This window comes from Emys orbicularis, chromosome 1 (genome assembly GCF_028017835.1).
Source record: "Emys orbicularis isolate rEmyOrb1 chromosome 1, rEmyOrb1.hap1, whole genome shotgun sequence".
Lineage (NCBI taxonomy): Eukaryota > Metazoa > Chordata > Testudines > Emydidae > Emys > Emys orbicularis.
This window is the reverse complement of record NC_088683.1, coordinates 104,930,797-104,945,943: the sequence shown is the minus strand read 5'-3', so window position 1 is coordinate 104,945,943 and position 15,147 is coordinate 104,930,797. Positions and strand designations below refer to the sequence as shown.

The 15,147-nt window shown below is 42.0% G+C and overlaps 1 protein-coding gene across 1 annotated transcript in view; it reads right to left on the bottom strand.

The window, feature by feature from the left end:
- Positions 1–213: 213 nt before the first annotated feature.
- NT5DC3 (5'-nucleotidase domain containing 3) overlaps positions 214–15,147 on the bottom strand; it is a 35,301-nt gene continuing 20,367 nt past the window's right edge. Inside the window, exons 5-14 of the mRNA XM_065416653.1 lie at positions 9,644–9,734; positions 7,760–7,897; positions 6,111–6,171; positions 5,764–5,866; positions 5,534–5,635; positions 4,398–4,479; positions 3,911–3,997; positions 2,508–2,648; positions 1,862–1,926; positions 214–475 (exon numbers count right to left, since the gene is read on the bottom strand). Of these exons, the coding sequence (XP_065272725.1) occupies positions 214–475; positions 1,862–1,926; positions 2,508–2,648; positions 3,911–3,997; positions 4,398–4,479; positions 5,534–5,635; positions 5,764–5,866; positions 6,111–6,171; positions 7,760–7,897; positions 9,644–9,734 (1,132 nt within the window). The remainder of the gene's footprint in view (positions 476–1,861; positions 1,927–2,507; positions 2,649–3,910; positions 3,998–4,397; positions 4,480–5,533; positions 5,636–5,763; positions 5,867–6,110; positions 6,172–7,759; positions 7,898–9,643; positions 9,735–15,147) is intronic.

The window sequence follows — 15,147 nt, the reverse complement described above, 5'->3', positions numbered from 1 at the left end:
TTTTGGCACAGAATTCCCCCAGGAGTAATACAGGGGAGGAGGGACAAGTTATATATGAATTCTTGCTCTATCAGGACAGAAGTCCAGTAACTGGATCAAGATACATAAACGTACTCCATGATTAAAAAAAATAAATCTACCTTCTGGTAGTTACTGATGGGTATATTCATCCATTTGGGGTGCTATAAAATAACCCAGGTACAAACCCAAAGCTCATTTGTTCTGAACCATCTCTTGCAGGAAGGGTATTCTGAATGTACCAGTGCACAGTTGGTCTGACCAGGTAGGGAGTTCATGCTGCAAAGGAGTCCTCCTTGGATAAAATGTGTAATTGGGATCATAGTTCAATAGACAGCTCAGCGATGCCATGTAAATATCAGCAAATCGAGATAAACGCCTTAAGAAATAGGTTGGATTCTGGTCAGTCCTGAATAAGCCCCCAAATTGCGAGTTGAAGAAGTTTCTGGTCACTTCCCTGTTACCAGAGAGAACATTTAAACAGACAGAGGACAAGGGGGGGTGGGGAGGGGAATAAAAAAAAAAAAAAGATACTTTTTAATCAATTTATATAACCCAATATCTGAAATGAATAGAACTTGTAACGTAAAAGGAGTTATTTATACTACTCTCTTAGTGCTGTCACTCAAAGCCACTTAAACTTGCTTTGAAAGGCATTTCATGTGATAATAGGTAATTTAGTAAATATCTTTAGTGTGATTATTAAGAAAGACCTTGATCTTCCACCCACTGAAACCAATGGCATAAGATTGGATTCCCAACGTTTCCAGTTTTTATTCTGAAGGGCTGGGGAGGAGACACAGAAGAGATCTTTGTCCTTGTCTTAAAGATTTCCATTTCCCACACAAAGACTATGTCTACACTGCACTTTTGTCAGTAAAACTTGTGTCGTGTGGGGGGGGAGGAAGCTTCCCTGACAAAAAAGTTTTACCGACAAAAAGCGCCAGTGTGGACGGTGCTTTGCTGGTGGGAGATGCTCACATGCTGACAAAGCTACCGCTGCTCGATGGGGGTGGCTTTATTTTGCTGGCAGGAGAGCTTTCTCCTACCAGCAATGAGCAGCTACACGGGAGACCTTACAGTGTCACAGCTGTGCTGCTGTAAGGTACGCAGTATAGACATAGCCTTAAACTCTCACTCTTGAGCTCCTGCATCCTAGCCAGTCTTTCCCAGACACCATTTTTCCAACTGGAAGAGATTTGATAGCAGTCTTTTTGGAAACGGGACTGGAAGAGGGAGTTAAGAAGCAGCATTAACTGGTTCCAAAGGCTTTCCCCTTCCCTCTCCCATTATTTTTTTGGAAGTTCCTTAACTAACCAGCAAGAGACTCCACAAACCTCAACTTCTCACACACACAATCTGACATCTCAGACATAGGTCTCTTGAAGTTTAAAATTTAAAACATAAGAATGCTATTCCCCTTATTGAGAAGTATGGGTTTGAGTTATGCGAAAATTTCCTTATGGAACTGTTATCAATGGGTAGCAGCTGAATGTAGGGAGGACAGGGGAGCGAGGAAATACAGAATTTGGGGATGGTGGACCAGGCCTGTGCAGGGTGGGAGGAACATCAGGGTAACTCAGGCCATTCATATGGGACCATAATACATGTGTTGTGGATCGGAAAGAAGAGAACAGGGCTCTGCAGGGCACACAGGGAAGGAATTCACATGTGCAGAGGGGGACAGGAGCGGTGTGAGAGGCATATAGAAGACAGATATAAATGCTTGTCCCTATTCATATCAATAGCTAGTACAGAGGATATAGATTTCTGGAAAAAACTGGGAAAGTCCAAACAAAAAACCATTTTGATTGCAACAAGTATTTGAATGTTCATTTCTTACCTCATTTCTTTTCTTTCCTTTTTCCATTCCTGTAAAATCATTTGTGAATCTGGATCTTGGTAAATCTGAAATATAAATGTGGTCAACAACTAACTAAACATACGCTTGCAGAATAAGAGTTCAATAAAGGGGAAAAAACTCATTTGTTGCTGGAACAAGGAAAAAATGCTGCTTAAAATGGTAATGCTGGTGCACTGCCTATGTGCACTGAAAAAAAATCAGAAGGGTCAAGAATCAAGTGTGATCATTATAAATAGAAGGGACAGGGAGAAATCTGTCCCTTCTATTTATAATGATCAGACTTGAATGATGGCCCTGGTACAGGTTTAGTGTACTTTCTATTATCAACAATATAAAAAAAGTGTTTTTGCTGATTAAACAAAAATATTTCCTTCTTGTTTCAGTGCAGGGGTGTTTTATAAGGGAGTTTGTGAGTAAACTGGCTTATCAAATAAACTGCAATTGCAAGAATGATTGTACCTACAATCAGATTTGAAAGCTTAAACGTAACAAAATTAAAATCAGACTGAAAACACTTGTAAGGCCATTAATTCAAACCCTTAAAGAGTTGGCTGCATCCCCCCTGTTAAATAAAAGCTATTTTAAAAAAACACACACACACAAAAGCCACACATGTACGACAAACCTGCATATGTTCCAATAATCCAGTCAGGGTTTGTAGCCAAGTCATGGTTTGAATGTACTGCTCTGTGTTCATGATTTTAATCTCCGATCGTAACTCTGGAATAATTGCACCTGTACGCCATCCATGCTTCAGGGTCAAATCCTATTTACCAACAAGAATTGCAAAAAGCAAGTATAAGCCTTAAGAGAACTGAGATTTACTTCTTTACTATACTTTAGCCCAAAGAGATGTTAATTAAATTACTTCTTATGCGTAAGCAAAAACATTCAACACCGTGGTTCAACTGTACCAACTTGCAAAAAGGTTTAATTTTAGCGTAAAGCTTCAAATCCCACTTTTCTAAAGTTAGGGAGCAGATCCAGGTGACACAAAGTGAATGGATTCTGACCAGTAGGAAATTCCCCTGGCACAAGGAAACTCCGCAGGCGTAAGGCTAAAGGAGGCATAAGGAGAGAGGGAGGAGCGTCAGAGCATGGATAGCAGTGCTCCACTAAACCAAGCCTACAGTGGCATAAGGGTGGTTACAGGCCCCCAGCTACTCAAACTCCTGCCAGGGCTGATAGGAACTGGAGCAGGGAACTGTAACCAGTTCCCTGAGCCTCCTTCTTCACTGTGCCTGAGTGGAACATGACTGTCCTTTTCTTTCTTGGGCCCTGATTCTGGAAAATATTTATGTGTGCGCTTAAGTGTTTTGCTGAACCGGGGCCCTTATGGCAAGACAGGATGGGGAGTCCTGAAGCTTTTTTTGTTGTAACATGGCATCACGAAACAGAAGAGCTTGAGAACCATTGGTGTAAGGGAAGCCCCATGAGGCAACAATCAGAAGATAGATACCACTGCTTCAGCGTTTTAATTAATATAAAGCTATCAGTTAGTACATTATTTCATTTGTGTAGCATGATAGGAGAAGAAAGTAGAGACTTTATGGCTGTAATTGATAGTGGAACATAAAACTAGATGTTGTTAATAGAGAAGTTCAAAACAGAAGTTCATTCCTTAAACTCCCTTATTTACAGTTGGTGGTAAATGTCATCCAAACCAGCAATATCCTGCACTTCAGGAGATCTGCTTTAAATTCTCCGTTACACCTGATACAAACAGTGCCCATCTCAAGTGTGCAGGCTTATATGGCTGTTCTGAAATTGTAGACTAGTTAAAAGCTACAAGGCAGTTGGGGGAGATGATGAGGATCATCCTTTTCAGGAAATGATTTTTACTTTTCTAAATTTGTATTACAGTCATGTGCTTTGATTTTGTTTACTTCTACAAGCCTAGCTGTTTTCAAATGTAATATTTAGAAATATCAATTGAGTGTTTATAATATTGAATCCCTTTTTTTCCAATCTGGAAAAAAGGCTTTCGCTTCCATGGAACACGAAGAAGAAAAGAAACCAGTTACTTACTGCCAGATCACTGTAAATGTGGTCACCAAAATACAGAACTTTGGAACCTCTCCAGCCAGTAAGCTTCAGAAATTCATATAAGTTACCCTGAAGAAACAAAACAGCAAGATGTGTGTGTACTAAAGTAACATCCAACTTCCAGGTACTGAACACTGAGGAAAATCTGACAAGTTTAAAAACAAATCTAAACAATATTTATTACAGTATGAAAATATTAAAGTCATACTCTCAATTTCATTAAATGCTATAGCTCAAATTATACACGCCATTTTTGTTGCAAGATAAGATTTAATCACACTTAAAATGAACATGATATAGTATGCTGAAAGTCTACAATGCCAATAATGGATGTTTTTAAAAATTATTCAGTTACCAATATAATTACCTTCAGTACGTTAAATTAATTTTAAAAAACCATTATGAAGGCTACAGAAACATAAGATTATAGGAACTAGATATGTAATGGAAGGATATATTGGAAATGTACCTGTTTGTAAATCTGGCCTTTCTGCAATTTATGAATTTTGTCCCAAAGCAACTCTCCCTTTTCATTCACCTTCCGAAAAGGTCTAAAACAGCAGAATTGTATAGAATTGTCACTCTGTCACAGAAAGACTGCCACTTTTTAAAGTTGGGGTGGGGGGGAAGAGAATACGAATAACACCCAATTGTTAAAAAAATTGGTGTATAATGAGCACATTCTCCTAACTCTCTCAAAACCAAGTCTCTAACCTTTAGCTTTAGCCAGATGCAGCCAATATACTATATTGACTTTGATATACCAAAGTTTAAGAAAAGTTGCTCAGTAAAACATTAACTCTTGTTTGCTTTCATCTAAAATTTATGAGCATCCAGAGTTAAGGCACAAAATCAGCCTGCCTGCTCAGAGGGACGGTGCTATGCTACTGGTAAACCAGGTTGAGGTGGGAAGAGAATAAAAATGAAGAATGAAAGATGGGCAAGATACCTTGTTTTATACATACAAAGCAAAGGGAATATCTGGAACTAGTTCCTTTACCAGCGTACTATTTTATTTTGTTTTTTATTAAGAGGAACAGAATAGTTAAAAAACCATCACAGCAAGGGTAGAAAATCCCTCCAAACTATACAAACGTATAAAGGAATTAGTCTTTTTAAAAGACAAGCAGGTACATCTGTATATAAACGGCACATTCTAAATTGTTTACTTCAGTAAGAGGCTGTCCAGGGACTCCAGCCAAATCAGTTTGCTCTTTAATGCCTCTCACCTAGTGAAAGAGAGATCAGTAAGAACATCTCCAAACTCAAGGCCTGATCCTGTAAGGTGCTGAGCCATTTGGACTTGGAAAGCGAGAGCACTCAAACACACTGCAATATCAGGCGATAATAGAACAGTCCTGCAGCCCTTACTCAGTCCAGCAGTCCTGTAGTAGATACTGGAACTAACTACTCCCTAGACGATCAGCTATCGATTCAGGCTCCAGGGTTTTGTAATCCTGCATTAGCTCATGATGGTATAAACAGGGTTTCAAATACAATTGTATTTTTATATTACATACAGATAATTTACAATGTTTCATAATATGTTACATAACCTTACACAGAGTAAATCCCTTGAGCCATGGTGTATTAGCAAATACCCACCTTCTCTTATCATTGAAGAAATTTGGCTTGTCAGCCTGTACAATGACTACATCAAAGAGATCCCTCCAGTCCTTTCCAACGATGAACTTCATACCTTTGTCCCTACAGAAAGCACAACAGCATTAACAATGAAATAGGACAGCGGTGAACTTACATTGACAAAACAATAAACTACCTTGATTTTTAAAGTTTTAGAAGTATAGTTTAGCAATAAATGGCAGTAAACTTACACAAAGCTACTGGGACTGTTTGTGATGAGAAATAACTTCTTGCCATGATCAGCCAGCTTTCCTAACACTGCACGGGTCTGCTCAGCATAGCAGATGTACTTATCTAGGAAAAATATTAATTTTAATATCATGTTGAACATCAATACTTTGCTACTTTCACTAGAAAACGGTCCAGAACTTTTGATAATTGCAGGTCATATTTAATGAAGAAAATCCAAGGGAGACATGTGAAGCTGAAAATATCCTCCCCCCACCTAGGATTTTTAAGTATTATAAGAAAGCAAGAAAGAAACAGTAAAATTATGGAGACAAGAGTAATCCCTACATGTAATCTCACTACTACTTACCAATATCTGCTTCAATTGCTCTGTACATTATTCCTTTGATGTGGACATCTCTGATTGAATCCTGTCAAAGATCGATACAGCACTCATAAAGAGTCTTTATGACAATGTCTGTATGTTGCTTTAATAGCAATTAATTTATCTGATCTATGATCTTTATTTCCCCTAAAAACAATGTTACCATGTTATCTTCACTATTTGCACGTCACTACTACGCTAAGAATAAGATTATACTCCAAGATAGGATCATTTTCATACTTCCCAGAAGTTTGAAACTTAGTGCAACAGAAGCTTTACGTAAGTGAGGATTGCAATATAGCACCCTTCAGGGTAATGTGGCCTAAGGCCCTTAATGGAGTGCGAGTCAGAACAGATTTTTGTTGACCTTCAGAGTGACACACATTCCTTTCCTCCTGAGGAAACTGAAGTCTTAGAGTGCCTCAAATTAGGATCACTCCCAACTAGCTTGTCATTTAATGAGAGAGATTTATGAGTAGATGAAAGAAGCTAAAAGTTTAAACAAAGAAACAAAAAAGAACTCAGAAGGATTTTGGCTGCTTTCCTCAGCTTGAGCTATGCCAGAGCCTCCCTGGTGGAAGAGTATTACTGCCATTTTGTTACTGGTGTGGCTACACACCAGGACTTAGATAACACTATGGGCTATCTAAAATATTTTTAGAAGGGAGATAAAGCAAAGATTTATCTATTTATACTAAGGCAGAAGCTAGAGAAAAAAACTGGAGCTTTGGGAAACCTTCAGAACTTCTCAAAAAAGATGGAAGCCCGACAATGTCAAAAGAATTACGTGTGAGCTAAAGAGTTTGTTAAAAAATGTTTCTTGTCTAATGGAGAAAGGTGACAGAATGCACACAAACATGGCACAACATCACAGCTGGAGGTTTTTACCTTAGAATTGTAATACTGGACTAGATACAAGAAAAGTAGTGTTTAAAAACAAAAAAACCTAACTTTTTTATATTTTAAAATTTAAGTGGGCTAGAGATGGCAGAATCACCATCAGGCTGTTCCAGACAGGAAATGCCCAGGACTTTTTTTCTGGTCCTACATTACATCATGACATTTCTCTTTTCCTCTTTCAAAATTAAGTTTTTAGATACCTCACTAGGAGTCAGGAGAGTTGAGTTGCTCAACTTTTTGCTGCCTGAGGACACGCACCCAAAAAAAAATAAAATCGAGGAAACATACATGGACACTTTAAACTGAGTTCCTAATGGCCCTTCTGTTCCTTGCTGGCAGGGAATATCTAATAGCATAGCTTCACATGCTGATCCAGCCAAATATTTTTCACATGGAAGTGAGTCTTATTTCTATACCCTTTCCCATTCTCCTCTCAACCCAGATCAACAGACATACACAAACCCACCCCCACCCCCAAAAAATATACTAGAATTTTAATAAAAAAGGTTTCAAAAAGATTTCAAGTTACGGATTTTCAAGGTTGACCATCTTTTTCATAGCTTTTTGCAGTTCTTATTGCAATGCACTGTTCTGTAAGAAACTGGAGCTCCATAACAAGCTGAGATTTTTTTTTTTCTAGTTCTGTAAAGCAGAACCAAAGGGGGTTGAAACTTCTTTGAGTTGTCATAAAAGAAAGGCATAATTATGTAGGTGCCTGTACATCTCATTCGTACCTTGACATCTTTGTACAAATGAACAGGTTCATAATCTATGTTGTTTTTCAGAAAATATTCATTCACACAAGAGAGGAGAGTCATCTCTGGTAATGAAAATATATCCATGAACTGCTTCATTGTTTTTCCATGTGAACTCTGCAAATAAGGACATGCATGTCAGAAATATTTACCAAAACTAAATCCTATAAATCTAACATTTTGGATTCATTGCCAAATTTTTTTTTTTTTTTTACTATTGGCATTTTATTGCTGCAGAATTCTGTTTGCAGTAATAAAAGGGAAAACCCACACATCAATATGATAAAGTTAGAAGCATTCTGCTTTTAATTTAAGGACCAGTAATTCCATCTAGGATTACCACCACATTTTTACAAGCTATGTGTTTAAATAATGATATCATGTGAAATCTCCCAGAACCCTTTGTCTAGAATTTTGCAGTCTGCTTCTCCTATTTATTGCATAGGCTAAAGACGACTAAGGAACCTGTTTATACAGGCTTAGGTTATGTCTACACTTAAAACACTACAGCAGCACAGTTGTAGTACTGCACCTACAGTGCCATAGTGTTTTAAGTGTAGATACTCGCTACAACAACAGGAAGTATTTTCCCATCACTGTAGTTAATCCACCTCCCCAAGAGGCAGTAGCAAGATGAATGGAAGAATTCTTCCATCAGCCTAGCAATGTCTACACCGGTGGTTGAGTTGGCTTAGCTATGTCTCTTGAGGGGCCTGGATTATTCACGTCCCTGAGAAAGGTAGCTATGCTGATGTAAGTTTTCAGTGCAGACCAGCCATAAGACTCAAAATATTTTGCTTCCTTCAAGTGGTTATTGAAGAGAAGTGGTAAAAAGCAATAAAGGTTTTGTAACCACAAAACCAGGAACATAAATTCTTCCAGGACATAAAAGCTAAACACCATTTTAAATTTCCCAACACTTGAGAAAACATAATAGAGAAGTAAATAAACCCAACCGCTCCCAAAAGGGCCACGCACGGAGAGCAAATGGGTATGTTTTGCTTGGGGTTGTATGGAGGCTAAGCCCAGAAGAATGAACAGCTTCTTTGAGACTACAATGCTATGAAGGATGTAAAACAAAACATTCAGGACCTGCCTCTACACTACCATGCAAGGGACCAGATTTGAGAGAGTCTAGTTTTTAAATTCTTTGGGCTGAGAACAAATGGGAACACAGAGGAAGAATACTCAGCACCAGGAGTTGGGGGAGAAGTACCTCACACTGCTCTAGAGAGCTTTCTGGTTGATTTAGGGGCAACACTCATAGGCCCCCAAAGGAGTCAAACACATCCCTTCTTGGCTGAAGGAAGGCACAGTGGCTTGGTGCCAAACAGGAAGGTGATAGACCCACCATAGAGGGCATCACCCTCCTCACATAGTAAAATTCTAACTGAAAGCTTCCTCTTGGCAATGTCTTTTTGGTGGCCCCATCCCAACCTTTCTAGCAAACAAGTCTATGGAGCAGTCAGATGTACCATGAGCTAAACCTTCGTGCCAACCAGGAAGAAGGATGGTCTTGCAGTTAAAGTACTGGATGAGGACTCAAAAGATCTGGGTTTTTTACAACACTGCCACAGACTTCCTGTGAGACACTTGACAAGTGACTTAAGCTTTCTAGGCCTCTAGTCCCCATGAGGGCGATAAACTTTTCTCCCCCTCTTTGTCTTGTCTATTTTAATTGTGAACTCTTCAAGGCAGGGATTGTCTCTTACTATGTGTTTGTACAGCACCTAATATAACGGGGCCCCTAAGCACGAATGTAACAAATATTAGCAGGAACATTTTGAAAATATGAAACAAGTCAGTGGCACATATGGGGTTTCAGTTAGTAAGTTTTAAACAGAAGTAGTTTGGGTTTTTTACCTTTCCATAAAAGTCACTCATTTGTTCCAAGGGGACATGGGAACCATCATACATTGCAATGACTTCTTCATCTGGGACGACACTGAGGCCTCTGGCAATAACAATATTAGTTTCAGTTTAAAAGTCCAACCAGAAATTTCAGGTAATTATTGTATGACAGCCTGACTACATATACAAACTCAGTTCTTGAACTTCTTAAAATACCAATACTATCATACGATCCCATGGTTTCCCATAAGAAACACCTTGGTCTGCAATTTAAGAAAGACCGTCTTGCTAACTTCCAAAACAAGTAGCATTTCAACAAACTGACACACATGAAACTCATTCCAGCTTTTAAAGTTTTTTATTTCTTCAAAAAAGTGAATTAATTAGTCTCCATTAAAACTTTGCCTCCAAGGCTTGTAAAGTGCAGTTACAGCTTCTAGTTTCTCAATAAAATGTAATTCCCTCTCTGCTTTTGTTTCACGAGGCACAGATGATGCAATAGTGTTTAACCAGATTATTCTGCAGTGTGACCTTGAAGGATAGAGGCCAAAAAATGCAACCTTCTTAACTGAGGCAATAACCAGATTTCTTTTTAACCCTAATATAGTTAAGTCTCATTGAGTTGAAATTATAATTAAGGAACTGTGACAAACATGTTAGAAACGAAATCATAATACAGAGGGGAAAAGGAGGTCTATATTTGTACCAGTCATTAGATAGCTATTTCCCCACCACCACCACTTACAGTATTGAACACCTTTTACTGAGTATCTCAGGCCTGGTCTACACTACGATTTTAAGTCGAATTTAGCAGCGTTACCTCAATTTAAGCCTGGACCCGTCCACACGACGAAGCCCTTTTTTTCGACTTAAAGGGCTCTTTAAATCGATTTCTTTAATCCACCTCCGATGAGGGGATTAGCGCTGAAACCGGCCTTTCCGGGTCGGATTTGGGGTAGTGGGGACGCAATTTGACGGTATTGGCCTCCGGGAGCTATCCCAGAGTGCTCCATTGTGACCACTCTGGACAGCACTCTCAACTCAGATGCACTAGCCAGGTAGACAGGAAAAGGCCTGCAAAATTTTGAATTTCCTGTTTGCCCAGCATGGTGGAGAGCCCAGGTGAACACGCAGAGCTCATCAGTAGAGGTAACCATGATGGAGTCCCAGGATCGCAAAAGAGCTCCAGCATGGACCGAACGGGAGGTACGGGATCTGCTCGCCATATGGGGAGACGAATCAGTGCTAGCTGAACTCCGTAGCAGTAAACGAAATGCCAAAACATTAGAAAAAGTCTCAAAGGGCATGAAGGACAGAGGCCATAACAGGGACGCACAGCAGTGCCGCGTGAAAATTAAGGAGCTAAGGCAAGCCTACCACAAAGCCAGAGAGGCAAACGGAAGGTCCGGGGCAGAGCCGCAGACATGCCGCTTCTACGCTGAGCTGCATGCCATGCTAGGGGATGCAGCCACCACTACCCCAAGCCTGTGCTTTGACTCCGTCAATGGAGAATCACGAAACACGGAAGCGGGTTTTGGGGACAAGGAAGATGATGATGAAGACATTGAAGATAGCTCACAGCAAGGAAGCGGAGAAACCGGTTTCCCCAACAGCCAGGATACGTTTTTCACCCTGGACCTGGAACCAGTAACCCCCGAACCCACCCAAGGCGTGCTCCCAGACCCTGACGGCACACAAGGCACCTCTGGTGAATGTACCTTTGTAAATATTACACATGGTTTAAAAGCAAGCGTGTTTAATGATTAATTTGCCCTGGCATTCGCGGCCAGTACAGCTACTGGAAAAGTCTGTTAATGTGTATGGGGATGGAGCGGAAATCCTCCAGGGACATCTCCAGAAAGCTCTCCTTCATGTACTCCCAAAGCCTTTGCCAAAGGTTTCTGGGGAGGGCTGCCTTATTCCGTCCTCCATGGTAGGACACTTTACCACGCCAGGCCAGTAGCACATAGTCTGGAATCATTGCATAACAAAGCATGGCAGCGTATGGTCCCGGTGTTTGCTGGCATCAGACAACATCCATTCCTTATCTCTCTTTGTTATCCTCAGGAGAGTGATATCATTCACGGTCACCTGGTTGAAATAGGGTGATTTTATTAAGGGGATGTTCAGAGGTGCCTGTTCCTGCTCTGCTGAACAGAAATGTTCCCCGCTGTTAGTGATCATTCCAGAGAATTGGGGGGGGGGGGGAGCGGAGAGGGGTTAGTTGGGTTTGTGCTGCACATTAATCCGGAAACCACAGCCCCTCCTTTTAAATTGCTAACCCATTTTAAATGGCCAACCCAACGGCCGCTTGGCATGGGAAATGAGGGCGCTGCTGTTTGAAACCATTCCCACGTTATGAAAGTTAAAAAAGCCAAAAGACTGTGGCTTACCATGACTGCCTGCAAGCCAAATTCTGTTGCCTGGCACTGCGTGAGTGATCTCTCACACCAAACCGGCAGGCCCTCAATATAAGAGGAAAAATGCGACCTTGTAATGAAAGCACATGTGCTGTGTAATGTGAACAGCAAAATTTAACGTGAAAGAGTGTACCCATTGTTCTCTAAAATGTGTCTTTTTAACTACCACCTCTCCCTTCTCCTCCACCAGCTGCAAATGTTTCTCCTTCGCAGAGGCTAGTGAAGATTAGAAGGCGAAAAAGGCGCACTCGGGATGACATGTTCTCGGAGCTCCAGATGTCCTCCCACGCTGACAGAGCACAGCAGAATGCGTGGAGGCAGACAATGTCAGAGTGCAGAAAAGCACAATATGAACGCGAGGAGAGGTGGCGGGCTGAATCGCGGGCTGAAGAGAGCAAGTGGCGGGCTGAAGCGGATAGGTGGCGTCAGCTTGCTGACAGAAGGCAAGAGTCGATGCTCCGGCTGCTGGAGCATCAAACTGATATGCACCAGCCTATGGTTGAGCTGCAAGAAAGGCAGCAGGAGCACAGACCGCTGCTACAGCCCCTGTGTAACCAACAGCCCTCCTCCCCAAGTTCCATTGCCTCCTCACCCAGACGCCCAAGAACGCGGTGGGGGAGCCTCCGGCCACCCAGCCACTCCATCCCAGAGGATTGCCCAAGCAACAGAAGGCTGGCTTTCAATAAGTTTTAAAGTGCAGTGTGTCCTTGTCCTTATCTCCTCCCCCACCCTGCACTTCCCTCCTCCTCCACCCCTCCTGGGCTAACTTGGCAGTTATCCCCCTATTTGTGTGATGAATTAATAAAGAATGCATGAATGTGAAGTAACAATGACTTTATTGCCTCTGCAAGCGGTGCTCGAAGGGGGGAGGGGAGGGTGGTTAGCTTACAGGGAAGTAGAGTGAACCGGGGGGGTGGGGGTCATCAAGGAGAAACAAACAGAACTTTCACACCATAGCCTGGCCAGTCATGAAACTGGTTTTCAAAGCTTCTCTGATGCGCACCGCACCCTGCTGTGCTCTTCTAACCGCCCTGGTGTCTGACTGCGCGTAATCAGCAGCCAGGCGATTTGCCTCAACCTCCCACCCCGCCATAAAGGTCTCCCCCTTACTCTCACAGATATTGTGGAGCGCACAGCAAGCAGTAATAACAATGGGAATATTGGTTTCGCTGAGGTCTATCCGAGTCAGTAAACTGCGCCAGCGTGCTTTTAAACGTCCAAATGCACATTCTACCACCATTCTGCACTTGCTCAGCCTATAGTTGAACAGGTCCTGACTACTGTCCAGGCTGCCTGTGTATGGCTTCATGAGCCATGGCATTAAGGGGTAGGCTGGGTCCCCAAGAATAACTATAGGCATTTCAACATCCCCAACGGTTATTTTCTGGTCTGGGAAGAAAGTCCCTTCCTGCAGCTTTTGAAACAGACCAGAGTTCCTGAAGACACGAGCATCATATACCTTTCCCGGCCATCCCACGTTGATGTTAGTGAAACGTCCCTTGTGATCCACCAATACTCGCTGACTTGGTGCTCCAGTGCCAAGATAGGGATATGGGTTCCGTCTATCGCCTCACCACAGTTAGGGAATCCTATTGCAGCAAAGCCATCCACTATGACCTGCATGTTTCCCAGAGTCACTACCCTTGATACCAGCAGCTCTTTGATTGCGTTGGCTACTTGGATCACAGCAGCCCCCACAGTAGATTTACCCACTCCAAATTGATTCCCGACTGACCGGTAGCTGTCTGGCGTTGCAAGCTTCCACAGGGCTATCGCCACTCGCTTCTCAAATGTGAGGGCTGCTCTCATCTTGGTATTCTGGCGCTTCAGGGCAGGGGAAAGCAACTCACAAAGTTCCATGAAAGTGCCCTTACGCATGCGAAAGTTTCGCAGCCACTGGGAATCGTCCCACACCTGCAACACTATGCGGTCCCACCAGTCTGTGCTTGTTTCCCTGGCCCAGAATCGGCGTTCCACAGCATGAACCTGCCCCATTAACACCATGATTTGCACATTGCTGGGGCCCGTACTTTGTGAGAGGTCTATGTCCATGTCTATTTCCTCATCACTCTCGTTGCTGCGCTGCCGTCGCCTCCTCGCCTGGTTTTGCCTTGGCAAGTTCTGGTCCTGCATATACTCCAGGATAATGTGTGTGGTGTTTAAAGTGCTCATAATTGCCACGGTGATCTGAGCGGGCTCCATGATCCCAGTGCTATGGTGTCTGGGCTGAAAAAAGGCGCGAAACGATTGTCTGCCGTTGCTTTCACGGCAGGGAGGGAGAGAGGGAGGGGTCTGACGACATGTACCCAGAATCACCCGTGACACTGTTTTTGCCCCATCAGGCATTTGGATCTCAACCCAGAATTCCAATGGGCAGCAGAGACTGCGGGAACTGTGGGATAGCTACCACAGTGCAACGCTCTGGAAGTTGACGCTAGCCTCGGTACTGTGGACGCAGTCCGCCAACTTAATGCACTTAGAGCATTTTGTGTGGGGACACACACAATCGACCTTATAAAAACAATTTCTAAACAACCGACTTCTATAAATTCGACCTAATTTCGTTGTGTAGACATACCCTCAGAGTACTTCAGACATATTAGTAAACTTACAACACATACCCCCCACCCCATAGGAAGAACTAGTGAGAAAAGATAGTCTTGTGGTTAAAAAATGGGAATGAAAATCAGGACATCTGGATTTCTGGATCTGCCACAGATTTCTTGTAGTACCTGATGTAAATCAGGTGAATTCTGCACCTCAGATTCCTCATCTTACCTGCTTTAGAGGTGTCGTGAGGCATAAACATTAGTTTTTAAAAAGCAACTTGAGATTCTAAGAGTACTCCAGATAGAAAGTACTATAAGAAATGTGAAGTATTCTTTAGCCATACTGTAAAATGGATGATGATAATCAAACAGTAACAAAGAAGTTGTATTACACCTTAGGCAAATAATGTGTAACAGATCCAAGAACATGAATCATGAATTCTGTCTAACTTCCAGACAAGTCTGCCAAATATCATTGGAGTATCACAAAACAGACCTTTTGTGAATCATGATATACTTATTTAATAACAAGCCTACCTGTAGACAG